Source organism: Scyliorhinus canicula, chromosome 9 (assembly GCF_902713615.1).
Source record: "Scyliorhinus canicula chromosome 9, sScyCan1.1, whole genome shotgun sequence".
Taxonomy (NCBI): Eukaryota; Metazoa; Chordata; class Chondrichthyes; order Carcharhiniformes; family Scyliorhinidae; genus Scyliorhinus; species Scyliorhinus canicula.
Window position 1 is genome coordinate 117,281,578 of NC_052154.1, and position 16,327 is coordinate 117,297,904.

The 16,327-nt window shown below is 48.4% G+C and overlaps 1 protein-coding gene across 1 annotated transcript in view; it reads right to left on the reverse strand.

Annotated features, from left to right (window-relative positions):
• LOC119971631 (dual specificity protein phosphatase 8-like) overlaps window positions 1-16,327 on the reverse strand; it is a 275,181-nt gene that overhangs the window by 130,732 nt on the left and 128,122 nt on the right. The window contains exon 3 of the mRNA XM_038807452.1: window positions 8,231-8,369. Within this exon, the coding sequence (XP_038663380.1) occupies window positions 8,231-8,369 (139 nt within the window). The remainder of the gene's footprint in view (window positions 1-8,230; window positions 8,370-16,327) is intronic.

Consider the following 16,327-nt stretch of genomic DNA (forward strand, 5'->3'; position numbering starts at 1 on the left):
GACTGTGTTTGTAGCAGGTGGTGAAGGAACCAACAAGAGGGAAAAACCTCCTAGACCCTATTCTCATCAATCTACCTGTTGCAAATGCATCTGTCCAGATTGTATTGGTCAGAGTGACATTGGTACATAAGTATTAGGAGAAGAAGTAGGCAATTCAGCCCTTCGAGCTTGCTCCACCATCATGGCTGATCTCTTCCTGGTCTCAAATCCACTTCCCTGCCTGTTCCCCATATCCCTTTAACTATAAATATATCTATCGCCTCCTTGAAACCATTTAATGATTCAGATTCCACCACACTATAGGGCAGCCAGTTCCACAAATTCACCACCCTCTGCAAAAAGTAGTTCCTCCTCATCTCAGTTCTAAATCCACCACCTTTCAACCTATATCTGTGGGCGGCACGGTAGCACAGTGGTTAGCACTGTTGCTTCACAGCACCAGGGACCCGGGTTCGATTCCCAGCTTGGGTCACTGTCTGTGCAGAGTCTGCATGTTCTCCCCGTGCCGGGTTTCCTCCGGATGTTCCAGCTTCCTCGCACAGTCCAAAGATGTGCGGGTTAGGTGGATAGGACACACTAAATTGCCCCGTAGGGTCTTAGGTGGGGTTGCTGGGTCACAGGTTAGGGTGGAGGTGGGGGCTTATGTAGGGTGGTCATTCAGGGGCCGGTGTAGACTCGATGGACTGAATGGCCTCCTTTTGTACTGTAAATTCTATGATTTGTGACCTCTTATTCTAGATTGCCCCACAAGGAGGAACATATTGTCTACGTTTACTTTATCAATCCCTCTTTGTATTTTATATTCCTCGATCAGATCCCCTCTCATTCTTCTAAATTCCAGTGAGAATAAGCCCAAACTCTTTAATCTCTACATATAGGTTAACCCTTTCATCCCCGGAATCAATCTGGTGAATCTCCTCTGAACTGCCTCCAATGCCACCACATCCTTCCTCAAATAAGGAGACCAGAACTGGACTCATTACTCCAGATGTGGTCTCACCAACACCCTATGTAATTATAACAACACTTCTCTACTTTTATAAGGTGACCAAAACTGAACACAATATTCCAGATGTGGTCTCACCAACACCCTATGTAATTATAACAACACTTCTCTACTTTTATAAGGTGACCAAAACTGAACACAATATTCCAGATGTGGTCTCATATGTGATTGCAACAAACAGTTCTCTACTTTTATACTCCAGTCCTTAATTCCATTTGCCTTTTTAATTATATGCTGTACCTGCATACCAACTTTCTGCGATTCATGAACAAAGACACCAGATCCCTTTGCCCGGACTCATTTTGAACCGGCTTTCCATTTAGATAATAATTGGCCTGGGCGTCACCTTTGAGCCACACACACCCCGACTTGAAACGATATCACCGTTCCTTCAGTGTCACTCGGTCAAAATCTTGGAACATCCTCCCTGACAGCACAGTGGGTGCACCTACACTACATGGATTTCAGCTGTTCAAGAAAGCAGCTCAGCAAAACCTTTTCAAGGGCAATAGGGAAAATAAATGTTGGCCTTGCCAGAAATGCTCACAGCCCATGAAACATTTTTAACAAACACGCCGGTGAGATGTGCACCTTGCCGGGAAGATCACTAATTTGCCAGAGACGCTTGGATCATATCATGGAAACCTGTACCCCTCCAGGGAGACCTGTGCCCCTCCAGGGAGGCCTGTGCCCCTCCAGGGAGACCTGTGCCCCTCCAGGGAGACCTGTGCCCCTCCAGGGAGACCTGTGCCCCTCCAGGGAGACCTGTGCCCCTCCAGGGAGGCCTGTGCCCCTCCAGGGAGGCCTGTGCCACACCCGAGAGAACTGTACCACCGGGGAGACAAATATCTCACCGGGGAGACCAGCAACTACCTCCCTGGAGGATTCTGTGCCTGACTGGAGGGATCTGTGCCTCACTGGAGGGATCTGTGCCTGACTGGAGGGATCTGTGCCTGACTGGAGGGATATGTGCCTGACTGGAGGGATCTGTGCCTCACTGGGGGGGATCTGTGCCTCACTGGGGGGGATCTGTGCCTCACTGGGGGGGATCTGTGCCTCACTGGGGGGGATCTGTGCCTCACGCGGGGGATCTGTGCCTCACTGGAGGGATCTGTGCCTCACTGGAGGGATCTGTGCCTCACTGGGGAGATCTGTGCCTCACTGGAGGGATCTGTGCCTCACTGGAGGGATCTGTGCCTCACTGGGGAGATCTGGGCCTCACTGGGGAGATCTGCGCCTCACTGGAGGGTTCTGTGCCTCACTGGAGGGTTCTGTGCCTCACTGGAGGGATCTGCGCCTCACTGGAGGGATCTGCGCCTCACTGGAGGGATCTGGGCCTCACTGGGGAGATCTGGGCCTCACTGGAGAGATCTGGGCCTCACTGGGGAGATCTGGGCCTCACTGGGGAGATCTCTGCCTCACTCGGGAGATCTGCGCCTCACTCGGGAGATCTGCGCCTCACTCGGGAGATCTGCGCCTCACTCGGGAGATCTCTGCCTCACTCGGGAGATCTGCGCCTCACTCGGGAGATCTGCGCCTCACTCGGGAGATCTGCGCCTCACTCGGGAGATCTCTGCCTCACTCGGGAGATCTCTGCCTCACTCGGGAGATCTCTGCCTCACTCGGGAGATCTCTGCCTCACTCGGGAGATCTGGGCCTCACTATGGAGATCTGTAACTCACTGGAGGGATATGTGCCTCTTTGGGTAGACTGTAGCTCTTACAAACATTTTTAGACTAGTGCACCTATATCAAGATTCTCAGCAGAACTATAGCCACGTATCAGCTCCCCGTGTTTACACTGATCAAAATGCTTCCATGACCGTGACATGAGAATCAGAGAGCCACGATTCCGTCATTGAGAGAGGGAGTTGTTCATGTAAATGCATGGAAGGCACTGTCCTATGACCTCAAGTTCCGAAGTGCTGCATGTAAAAGTGGCTTAAAGATCAGTCAACTGAACTGAATCTTGTCTTGACCTTTACTCTTTGTATTTGGCTCTGTTGTATGTTACAAAAATATGGAGCAGCTCCTGATTCCAGCAATGCCTTCCCACGCAGATAGTGAGTGCCAGAAACATTTAATTCTCGCAAATCACAAAAAAGTAGCAAACATTTTTGCAGAAGTTGCGAATAAGCTAACAGAAACAAGCAAAGATATTCTTTCAAGGATGCAATATTAACACCTGAACGCAACGTTCCTAAAAAAACAAAGTGTTAGCTGAAAATTAACTTGGCTCTTCCACAAGTTTGCTAACCTGTGAACAAAAGGCGTGCAAGGTTTCTTTCAACATGAGCAGTGGTGGTGTTTGTGCAGTTGTTCTGTTCCAGATGTGCACACAGTGCTGACTGACTGTCATCATGCTGCTTGGGCCATCTCAACTTTGTTCAACAGTGTAAAACAGGTGACAGTCAATCAGCAAGCTGTTTTATACAACTCTCCCCATGAAGTTAATGGAAAATAAATATTGGTCAAGTTGTCTAAAGCGAGCTGCCAACTTGCTAATGCCTGTCTTAAACTGATGCACCAAGTCAATGCCTATCCCCACAAAGTCTAACTCCATTAGGGGCGGCACAGTAGGATAGTGGTTAGCAGAGTTGCTTCACAGCTCCAGGGTCCCAGGTTCGATTCCCGGCTTGGGTCACTTTCTGTGCGGAGTCTGCACGTTCTCCCCGTGTCTGCGTGGGTTTCCTCCGGGTGCACCGGTTTCCTCCCACAGTCCAAAGATGTACAGGTTAAGTGGATTGGCCATTCTAAATTGGCCTCAGTGTCCAAAAAGGTTAGGTGGGGTTACTGAGTTACGGGGATAAAGGGGATAGGGTGGAGCCGGGGGGGCTTAAGTAGGGTGCTCTTTCCAAGGGCCGGGGCAGACTCGATGGGCCGAATGGCCTCCTTCAGCACTGTAAATGCTATGATTAAATGGTCAATCATAGATTGATTTATGATTAAATGGTCCAAAAGAACAGCTTGCTATTCAGGGCCTAAAGAGGCCGCGTCACATCCAAGAGAACTTGGGCCATGCACTGTCCAAACAATTGGAAGAGCGGTCAACTTAAATCTAGTGCTGACGTCTCACTACCTCTGCTGCCACTTCAAATGCCCTCGCACAGTACATTAGTGATTGGCAGACAGTTCAGCGCATTCCCACCTGCATACCAACCTCCCCAACTCAATTCTGCCCAACTTGCCCAACCCTTCCATTTCCTATAATTAAAACGTTTATCCGCCACGGTATCGGAACCAAGCGAGGGAACTGATCCCACCTGTGTAAATGTACAGGAGTGTCCTTTGTCTCACCACTGTCAACGCACAGTGCATCGTTGGCTTGTCACAGTTCCACATCTTGGGCGGGATTCTTCCCTACCCGGCGTGACGGGGGGTCCCGGCGTAGGGGAGTGGCGCCAACCACTCCGGGGTCGGGCCTCCCCAAAGGTGGGGAATTCTCCGCACCTTTGGGGGCTAGCCCCGCGCCGGAGGGGTTGGCACCAGAAGACTGGCGCAAAAAAACCGGCGCCCCCGACATCGGGGCTGGCCGAAAGGCTTTCGCCGGTCAGCGCATGTGCCGGCGGTGACGTTAGCGGCCAGCTGCCGCTGACGTCACTACCGGCGCATGCGTGATATGGGTTTCTCTTCCGCTTCCGCCATGGCGGAGGCCGTGACGGCCGAGGAAGAGAAAGAGTGCATCCAGGGCACTGGCCCGGAATCTGAGCGGGGGGCCCTGATCGTGGGCCAGGCCACCGTGGGGCACCCCCCGGGGTCCGATCGCCCCCCGCACCTCCCCCCCCGCCCCCCCCCCCCCCCGGGGCCCCGGGGGCCTACTCGCGCCGCTGGTCCCGCCGTTACCAGAGGTGGTTCAAACCTCGGCGGCAGGAGAGGTCTCCCAGCGGCGGGACTTCGGCCCATCCGGGCCGGAGAATCGCCGCAGGGGCCTCGCCGATCGGAGTGGCGTGATTCCCGCCACCGCCACTTCCCGGGTGGCGGAGAATCTCTGCCACGGCGGGGACCGGATTTTCGGCGGCCCCAGGCGATTCTCCAACCCTGCACCAACAGTCGAGCCATCTATATCCACCTACTGCCTAATAAGAGTTCAAGCAATCCTGGCTCTATTCAGTGTTGGTTAGCCCTGCATTTAAATACATACAAGGTGGCAGTCCCAGGTGACAAACCCTTACCCAGGATGAAGGGGTCTGACTGGCAGGTGGGTTCTCCATCAGTATTCCTGTGTTTTAGCATATCAGCATATACTTCCATTGGGCGAATAGTGTGCTGCAATGGAAAGACTTGCTGTTTGATTAACAATCTGACAGGCCTCATCATGAACTCTGCCTCCATAGTCATTAACAATCCCTCTCCCAACAAATCAGGTGGTTGATCCCTCATGGCAGGAGGCTTTGATGGACGCCCACAATCCAAAAGATATGGCGTGGCCACCCAGACCCACTAGTATCCCACAGGTCATCATTGCTGAAGTCAGGGAATGGAGCTCCAGTCACTACTCGTCAGTAGTGGAAGTCCGTCAAAGAGGAGCGAGGTAAGACAGAGATAGATAGGTTCTTGATTAATAAGGGGATCAGGGGTTATGGGGAGAAGACAGGAGAATGGGGATGAGAAAATATCAACCATGATTGAATGGCGGAGCGGACTCAATGGACCGAGTGGCCTAACTCTTCTCCTCCACCTTATGGTCTTGTGGAGGTACAAGGTAATGAAGTGATGAGTAAAAGGAGTTGGGGAAGTAGATAGAGGCAAACTATTTTACCTGGTGGAGGAATCCAGAACAAGGAGGGCGGGGGGGGGGGCATAACTGCAAATGAGAATTGGCCATTCAGGGAGATGTCAGGAGGTACTGCTCCACATAAAGGGTTGGGAACTTCTTACCCCCACAAACCTGCTGAGGTTAGGTTAATTGAAAGTATCAAAATTGCGACCAGAGTTGTGTTAAATTTTTATCTTTTTAATTTTTATTTTTCCAATTAAGGGGCAATCTAGCGTGGCCAATCCACCTACCCTGCACATCTTTGGGTTGTGGGGGTGAGACCCATGCAAACACGCGGAGAATGTGCAAACTCCACACCAACAGTTACCTGGGGCCTTGATCCACTGCCACACTGTGCCGCTCCTAGATTTTTGTTAAATAAGGTTAATAAATGTTGCAGGACTAAGTTAAGATCCAGTTCGACCATGATCTAATTGAACAGTTTTGAGGCAGTTTGAATGGTCTACCTCTGTTGTTACGTTCTGATGTTTTACAGCAGAGCTCTTCAGCAAAGCCCAACCCAGTACCTAGCATTGCTATTAAGTTGCACCAGGTCATCAGCTCGGCACTCCCACAACTGAAGGACATTAGCAGACACGTGCTGTTAGCCTCATTACAATGATCTCTATGACCCATTCACCAGGCAGCGACAGGAAGATATATACACGCACACACAAAAAAAGGGGAACGTCATGCGCTGTCATTACAACTAATTTATAACTTGCCTATGCTTTTGCAAGCCCACAATAAGTGTCCTCCATGCCAGCCACTAATTGACAGCTCTGGAAAAAACCTTTCTTTTTGAGCCATTAGCCACACAAGATTGATTTCTGCTTCCAGGGTGTCTGAATTTCTGCTTTAACCCACAGCTTGAACTCAGGATGTGATTCTGTTACTGGTATCGCCACACCTGATGACCACGGTCTGATGACACCTGATGGCAGCACGGTAGCATTGTGGATAGCACAATCGCTTCACAGCTCCAGGGTCCCAGGTTCGATTCTGGCTTGGGTCACTGTCTGTGCGGAGTCTGCACATCCTCCCCGTGTCTGTGTGGGTTTCCTCCGGGTGCTCCGGTTTCCTCCCACAGTCACAAAGATGTGCAGGTTAGGTGGATTGGCCATGCTAAATTGCCCTTAGTGTCCAAAATTGCCCTTAGTGTTGGGTGGGGTTGCTGGGTTGTGGGGATAGGGTGGAGGTGTTGACCTTGGGTGGGATGCTCTTTCCAAGAGCCGGTGCAGACTCGATGGGCCGAATGGCCTCCTTCTGCACTGTAAATTCTATGTAAAAAAAAATCTGAAGCTCAGTGTTCGAAGGGGAGTGTGAGGGGAGGTATTTAGATGTGATCATGACTAATGTTCCTTGTTGCTCTGGTCACTCCTGGGAATGAATGATTTGCACAGGCTTGACTGCAGGAGACTATACATATGTCAGGCTCTTTACAGCTTATTCCAATCCCATGGTTACTGTGGCATTGCTCCTACACAATTTCATTGCCTTCAGATACAGTAAAATGGTTGAATAGGCTCTGACAAAATAAATAGGGGGGGGTGAATGAAAACGTGCCCCACCTTTTCCCGATGCCACCTTCTTTTTGTTTTACAGATTTAAAAAAAAACTGAACTGAAATTCTCCAAGTGCCAAGGTGGGATTTGAACTCAATTCTCCAGATTGCTAGGTACCTCTTTGGGATTACAAGGTCAGTAATATAAACATTACATGACCATCTCCAACTGTAACGTGTATTATCACACTGCCTAAATCAAGGAGCATTTTTTACACAATTAACTTGCTTTCTAAAAGAAAAACAGCCTCCATTTTCTTGCCTACCCCCTCCCCCCAATCTTGCTTTCTTCTCCCTCGAGGACAAAACCTCCATTAGAGGCAAAGCTTCAGAGCTGCTCCGTGCCCTCCGTCAGCTTGCCCAAATGGCCATTCCTCACACATGAGCCATGTATTGGTATGTATTTCGAACAAAGTGGCCAATCAAAGTCAAACCCATCCCGTTGTTTGACAGCCACGCATGCAGACTTCCAACAGCAGGTCACTGGCTAGACATCAAGAGCAGAAGCTCCAACTAATATTCCCCTGATTCACTGAGGTGAGTTGGAGAACCCTTACCTCACCTGAGCACAACTCACTCAGCACAGACCTGGGACTTACTGGACAAATTCAATCAACCAGCAGGCACAGGAACATAGGAAATAGGAGTAGGCCATCAGCCCTTCATCCCTCAGACAGCCCTTATGAACATCTATCACACAGAAACACTTTAAAACATGTCCTGAATGTCAACAACATCTTCTAAAGAAAATGATTTAATCCAACACGCCCCTTAAACACATCTCAAACAACATTTGAGCATTCTGCAAATGCTCTGCAGCAGGGAAATTGTAATTTTTCTGTTTCTTAAAAAGAAGGAAACCATGGGCCTTAACAGCCAGAGTAGAAAGTGGTTGGAAACTGTACCTGCCAGGAGAGACACGTAGTGGAAGCAGTCCTCCAGCTTGCCAAGGAGTACAGAGGTGAAGCTGTCCGACGCCAGCTTGCCCGGGTCTCGTGTGCACTGGTCGTAAAGGATCACTTCCTGCTTCCCCTCCACATCAACCTATAAAGTTAGAAAAGGAGACACAAGGAGAGTGTTAGGGTGGACACAGCAGGAGGGACACAGCAGACTGCTCTTTGTATAAACAGGGTAGGATTTTTCCAAGCACTAGGATTTATTGCCTGGCTGAAGTGGTTTGGAGAGGTGGTGGGGAAACTGAGGAAAAGTCTGGAAAATCACATCACTACTAACAAGGACTTCCTCGCTGGAGGGTTCGTTTCAGCACACTCTCCAGTACACCAAGATAAATTAAAGGGATATGTTTAAAGGTGGTGTTCAGGGGAAATGCTGAAAGTGCCCCACTTCATTATTTTCCATTTGTCGAGCTGTCCACTGATACACCAATACGGTGGCCAGATGGTGTAACTTGAGCTGTTTTTGCATTTGCTCAGAATGAAAAGGTTTACAGGTATTTAGCCAAGTGGATGTTGCTTATTGGTAATTTAGAGACCAAGACTTTGCAGGTGAGAGTTTTGTCCGTAACTTGCAAAACACTTTGGCTGACATTCTGAAAGCCAGTTAAAGGGAAAATAGATGTGGAGCAGGATGAGTTTGATGCTTATTACTGGAGGATATCTCACCTCATTCCTGGCAAAGATCTAGCACAGGCATGATGAGCTGGATTACCTCCTTTTGTACTATGTCGTACCAAGATTCTGTGCTGTATTGGAAAGTATTATACTGTAGTGGTGTTTGTACCATATGCTGGAGAGAATTACAGTGAGGTGTGCACTATAGGAATATTAAAAAAACACATCAGAAATACACACAGGAGGAAACTCTATGACCGCTTGGACCTGCTCGATCATTTAATATGATCATGGCTAATCTTCTGCCTAAACTCAATTTTCCCACCCATTCCATATCCTTAGATTCTCCCAGAGACCAAAGATCTATCTATCTCTGTCTATATATTCAATGTTGGAGTATCCACAGCCCTCTTTAGAAAAATTCTAACAATTCCCACTGGAGGAAGAAGCTTCTCCTCATCCTAGTCCTAAATCAGTGACCCAATATCCTGATACAATTCCCTCCATGTTCTAGATTCACCAGCTGATCCAACAACCTCTCAAGTGTCCACCCTGTCAAGTCCCTTCAAGATCTTGTATGTTTCAATGAGACGATATCCCATTCTTCTAAAAGCCCAGCAAGTATTGGCCGAATTTGGGGGTGGCACAGTAGCACAGTGGTTAGCACTGTTGCTTCACAGCGCCAGAGTCCCAAGTTCAATTCCTGCTTGTGTCATTGTCTGTGCGGAGTCTGCGTGGATTTCCTCCGGGTGCTACGAAAGACGTGCTTATTAGGTGAACTGAACATTCTGAATTCTCCCTCTGTGGACTGGAACAGGCGCCAGAGTCTGGCGACTAGGGACGGGACTTTTCACAATAACTTCATTGCAGTGTTCATGTAAGCCCACTTGTGACACTAATAAAGATTATTATAATTTAAAAAAACAAATTTACTCGGCTTCTCGTCATAGGGCAACCCTCTCATTCCAAGAACCAATCTAGGCAACCTTTGTTGTACCAACTCCAGCCTTCCTTAAAAATGGAGAGCAAAACTATATCATAGGTTGTTGGAATGAGATATGCATAACATATTAGATATTGTCATGATGAAGGTAGCATACCCTTAAGTAACATCAAAGCATACGTACGAGATCGAGATGTCATGAGCTCCTTATGTGTTCTATCTAACACAGTGGTTAGCACTGTTGCTTCACAGCTCCAGGGTACCAAGTTCGATTCCCAGCTTGGGTCAGTCTGTGCAGTCTGCACGTTCTCCCCATGTCTGCATGGGTTTCCTCTGGACACTCCGGTTTCCTCCCACAAATCCCGGATGACTTGCTGTTAGGTTATTTGGACATTCTGAATTCTCCCTCTCTGTACCCAAACAGGCGTGTAGTGTGGCTACTGGGGGATTTTCACAGTAACTTCATTGCGGCGTTAGTGTAAGCCTACATTTCCAACAAAGATTATTCTTATTACCTAAAGCCACCCACCAGCAGTAAAGTGTAGATCAGGCTGCCATTAATCTTGACGCTGAACAAAGTTCTAAAGTTGTGAAATGGAGACTCAATTCCAGAAAAGCACGGAGATAACCTGGACGATACAATCATTGCTATTTATGAGCGCTTATTGTTCACAAATTGCCAGTTGTGTTTCCGCCATTGCATGTCATTGCACTTTTAATGTACCTCCATTGGCTGTGCAGGACTCTGGGCTGTCTTGAGGTCCTGCAGATGCTATAGAAATTTCTTCTTTAAGAGCTTTGAAGTTGGTTACAGACTAATAATTTACGACCAGCATGGTCATTGGTTGACCATTATTGAGGGTCGCTGGAATGTCCTTCACAACTCTGAATGCAGATGCAGGTATTAAACCCTGCTGCTGTAATGACACTCCGTACTGATCTGCAGTTCAGTAACTTGGTCTGTGAAGAATTCTAACTGCTTTGGTGGGGTGGTGGTGTGGGGGTCCGCTGGGTGTCTGGAGGTGGAAAGGGGGCTTTTGATGGATGAAAAGGCATCAAAGGTAGGTTGAGCTAATCCCCAAATTATTCAGCAGCACTCACAATCTACAAGCGGTCTCACATCTGCTGTACGGCACAAACATATGATAATGAGAGGCAGGAAAATGACATAATACTTACAGCACAGTCAGTCCATCAGGCCTATTCTGCTGTTCAAACACTTCCTCAACCTCACTTCATTGCACACAGTCAACATGTCCTTCTGTTTCTTTTTCCCTTATATATTTAGCTAGTCTTATTTAAATGCTTCTGTTCTATTGGCCTCAATTACTCCACGTGGTAGCAAGTTCCACACTCTCACTACTCTCTGGTGGAAGATATTTTTCCTGAACGCTTTCTTGCATTTATTGGGTACGATTGAACGGACTTGTCGTGCCGGTGGCATGACGAGGCCGTTAAATCTCGCGAGCGGCCTCTCTTGAGATTTGCGACGTTCTGAACACCTCGTGAGATCTTGCTAGATCATGTGTGACGTCGCGATCTGGATAAGATCCAGATTTACATATTTGAGTAAGTAGTAAGGTTAAATATGTCGGCGCCCGATGCTCCCGAGGCCCGGGAAAGAACGGCTGCGCCTGGGAGACCTCGCCATGGCGCTGTTTAGCACAAACAAATTTGGACCAGGTGTACCGGCACGTGGGGGGGGGGGGGGGGGGGGGGGGGGGTCGTCTCCCAATACATCGGAGTTCCCTGGGTAGCCAGGCTCTGGGCAGGGTGGTACCCTGGTACACCTGCTGCCACCTGGGCACCTTGGCATTGCCTGCCTGGCATCTTGGCACTGTCACTCGTGCACTCTGGCAGTGCCACCCTGGCAGTTCTAGGATGGTCCAGAGGCTCGTTGAGGCAAAAAAAAAGTCCCATTTGATAGTGGTTCGTTCTTGGCACTGTAGGTGCTGAGAAACGCCCCACTAAACACGCTCAAAATGGGACTCTGTTTTTGTTAAATCACACCCATTATATTTATTGCCTCTAATCTTGGCTTCGCCGCAAGTGAAAACATCTCCAATACATTAATCCTATCAAGCCATTTCATAATTTTAAAGATCTCTTTCAGGTCATCTCTCAGTCTTCGAGAGAAAAAGAACCCAAGCCTGGTCCATTTTTCCTGATATGTTTAACGCCTCAGCACTGGCACCATCATGTGTCAATTTTGTATTGGCCCTTCTCCCCAGCCTCTATATCCTAACTAGTCCAACAAGATTGTCCGACATGACAACCAAAGAATGACCAAGGGGCTGTCCTAAACACAATGTTATCCTCAATGAGACTACATTCCTTTAAATATGTGACATTTGGAGCATCAACGTATCTTGAAGTCTCAATTTTAAAAAAAAAGAATATTTTATGGAAAGTTTTATATTTAACAAACACGAACCGAACTACAACATAATAAGTGCGAAAGTTGTTCAAACATAAGACAATTGTTGCGTTAACAACACAAGAAATCAGAAATATAGAATAATATACGACAAAACCTATATCTAAATCCCCCCCCAACTCCACCCATAAACCCTCCCTCCACCCCCTCCCAATCAGCTGAAAGTAATTAACTCGTTGAAATGAAAAATAAATGGCTGCCACCTCAGGTACAATCCCTCTACCGATCCCCTGACGGTGTACTTGGCCTTTTCCAGGTCCATAAGGTCACCCTCCCAGGCTGAGCACACACTTCCCATCCCAGCAGAACTCACCTTCGAGCTATCAGTGAGGCAAAGGCGAGCACAACCGCCCTCACCCTGGTCCACAGCCCCAGTGAGTCCGACACCCCAAAAATAGTCGCCAGTAGACAAGGCTCTAGATCAATGTTAAGAACCACTGACATGGTGTTGAAGAAGTCTTACAACACCAGGTTAAAGTCTAACAGGTTTGTTTCAAATCACTAGTTTTTGGAGCGTAGCTCCCTCCTCAGGTGAATGACCTTCCTCACCTGAGGAAGGAGCTGCGTTCCGAAAGCTAGTGTTGTAAGACTTCTTTTTTTTTTTTAATTTAGAGTACGCAATTCATTTTTTCCAATTAAGGGGCAATTTAGTGTGGCCAATCCACCTACCCTGCACATCTTTTAGGATGTGAGGACGAAATCCAAGCAAACACGGAGAGAAGGTACAAACTCCACACTGACAGTGACCCAGGGCTGGGATCGAACCTGGGAACTCGGTGCTGTGAGGCAGCATTGCTAACCACTGCACCACCGTGCTGTCCCTCTCTGTTGTAAGACATCTTACCGTGCCCACCCCAGCATCTCCACATCATGGCGTTAAAGAAGGAGAGCCAAAAGCTCGCCATCTAAGGACAAGGCCAGAACATGTGCATATGATTGGTGGGCGCAAGAGAACACCGCTCGCACCTGTCCTCCACACCATCAACGAAGTCGCTCATCCTACTTTTGGTTAGCTGAGCTCGATGAACCACTGAGTTAGATGAGGCTAAGCCACGCACAGGATGAGGTGGAATTTATCCTACAAATAGCCTCAATCCACACATCCTCATCTAAGATGGGTCCCAACTCCGCTTCCAATTTCGCATTCATCTGATATGCGACGAAGATTCCAATGAGATGGTCTGCTCATTGATGTTCGAGAAACCCCCCCCCCCCCCCCCCCCCAAGTCCTTGCCAACCATAAGGTTTCCTCCGATAGGGAAGGCTGCGGCGCTAAGGGGAATGCAGGGCAAACCCCGCGGACCAAGTCGCTCAATTGAAAATATCAAAACAGGTGTGACCCTGAAAGTTGGAATTTCACCGCAAACTCCTCCCAACTAGCGAACCGTCAATGGTTACCATTTCTAGGAGCCAGTAGTGGCACGACACCCAGCTTGTAATATTGTCTGAATTCATATCTTCAAGGTTTGAAGTATATTCGTTGGAGGGCACGGGGGGAAGAAGAGTGGTATTACTGGGTGCTGTTACTATGGCCCAGGTGCTCGACCCTTTACACGACCTTGCCTCCATCTTCCCCCACATGGTGTACTATTCTCTGTACCACCCCAACACCTTCTGTGTTGACTGCCGATTTATACATGAGTAAATTGGGTAGTGCTAGACCCCCCAACTGTAGGCCCCTCTGGAGGTACACCCTGCGAATTCTCGGCACCCTACCCGCCCACATAAAGGAATTCACTAACTTGTTCACTCTATCAAATAACGAGTTCGCGAGAAAAATAGGACGGCATTGGAACAGAAATAGAAACCTCGGCAGAATGTTAATTTTGATGATTTGAACTGTGCCTGTCAGGGACAACGGCAGACTACTTCCATCTCTGCAAGTCTCACCTATCTAACAAACTTATAAAGTTTAACTTATGAAGCCGATGACAATCATGTGTCACTTGGATGCCCAGATACTGGAAGCTACCTCTGGCCCGCCGGAGGGGTAATAACTCCTGATTTAACTTATAGCTCGAGAAGGAGCCCAAGCCACTCAGCAATCTCATTGTCTCGTCTATCGAGGAGACCGGGTCTGTGACATACAGGAGCAGGTTATCAGCATAAAGCAACGCTCTTCCGCCCCCCCATCCCCCGGATCATTCCGCCTCCATCCCCCAGAAACCCTTAGTGCCATCCCTGAGGTTCTATCGTCAGAGCAAAAAGGAGCTGTGACCATGGGGACCCCTGTCTTGTACCCCTGCTCAGGTGAAAGTATCCTTATCTTGTTACATTGGTACGTGTACAGCAGCTGCACTCACAAAATAAATTTCTGCCCAAATCCAAACCTTCCAAATACCGCAATGAGGTACCTCCACTCCATTCTACTGAATGCTTTCTCTGCATCCATAGCTATAATCGCCTCTGGCTTGGGGGCCAAAGAAGGCGAGAGGACAACAATTCAGAACCCGCCCGATATTAGAGGACAGCTGTCCACCCTTCACAAATCCCATCTGGTCTTCTTCCACAATAACTGGGACACATGGCTCTAACTGCAAAGCCAGCACCTTAGCCAGTACCTTAGCATCAACATTTAGCAGCAAAATGGGTCTGTAAGAACAACACTCCATGGGGTCCTTATCTTTCTTTAAAATAAGGAAGATGGAGGCCTCTGTAAGCGTATCAGACAGGTAACCTCGCGCTAATGCGTCTTTGAATATATCCACCATTGCTGGTCAGAGAAGGTTTTGTAAAATTCAACAGGAGAGCCATCAGAGACGGGGCTTTATTCGTTTGAATCAACCCAATCACCCTTAACCTCGAGCCTGGCGGGGCCTCCAGCTCCTCCCTCCTCTCCAACTGTACTCTTGGGAAGGACTACCTGTCCAGAAACTCTGTCATACCTGACACCCCCTCCAGTGGCTTCGACCTGTATAGATCTCTGTAGAAACCCTCAAAAGCTGCACTGACTTCTCTTGGTGTTTTAACTAAACCATCCCTACAGTGCATACCAAGTCAAACTACTCCTGGAGCCGCTTGCTGTTGCAAACAGCTCCGGGGTAGGAGCTTCCGAGTAACGGCTATCTGTTTCCAGGATCTCTCCTACTAAATGCTCCGTTTCTCTATAACTGCCCTTTGTAAGTATGCTTTATATCAGATCACCTCTCCTCTTATCACCAGCTTAAGATCTCCGATAGTGTAGAGGGAAAGACTGATCCATTGTTGTTAAACTGGCGTACTGCTCAATGGCCATGGCTATGTAATTGCAGAACCCCTTCTCAGCCAATAGTGATGTATCTAATCTCCATGGAGCCCGCTGGATGGGATCTGTCTCCAGCTCAAGGTCCACCAAATGTGGACCGTGATCAGAGATCACTATCCCAGAATATTCCACTTTTCTGACTCCCAACAGCTAAGATTTATCAAACAAAAAATAGTCCATTCTCGAATAGACCTTGTGTATCTGTGAGAAATATGAGAATTTCCAATCATGTGGATGCAGGAACTCCATGGGTCCGCTCCCTCCATCTGCTCCATGAAAGTACTAAACTACCGTCGCCATCTTCAAGACAGCCAGAGATATTGGGCTTGATCGGTCCATTTTGGGTTCCAAAACACAGTTATAGTCACCTCCAAGACCACTCAATGTGTGTCTAAATCGGGGATGGAGACTAGCAAACCTTTGATAAATGCTACATCGTCCCAATTAGGGGCATATACATTCACCATAACTGCCAGAGTACCTGCCAAGGACCCACTCGCTATTGCATATCTACCATTAGGTCAACCACAATCCCGGTGGTCGACTCAAAGTGTTAAGTTGTGGCTTTATACCCATGCCATGCTGCCGACAGAACTGCCACACAGGAACTAGGCAAGGGGGGAGGGGGTGCGGAGAGCACACCTCTTTCTTACCACTCGTGCACATTTTACCACCAAACCGGTGAGCTGGTGACGATGGGGGGGGGGGGGGGGGCAAGAGTAGACCTGACACCTGATTCACCCTTCACTCACACAGTCACACAGGTTTTGACGAGTGAGGAAGGAGAGGAACAGATTTAAATGAGCA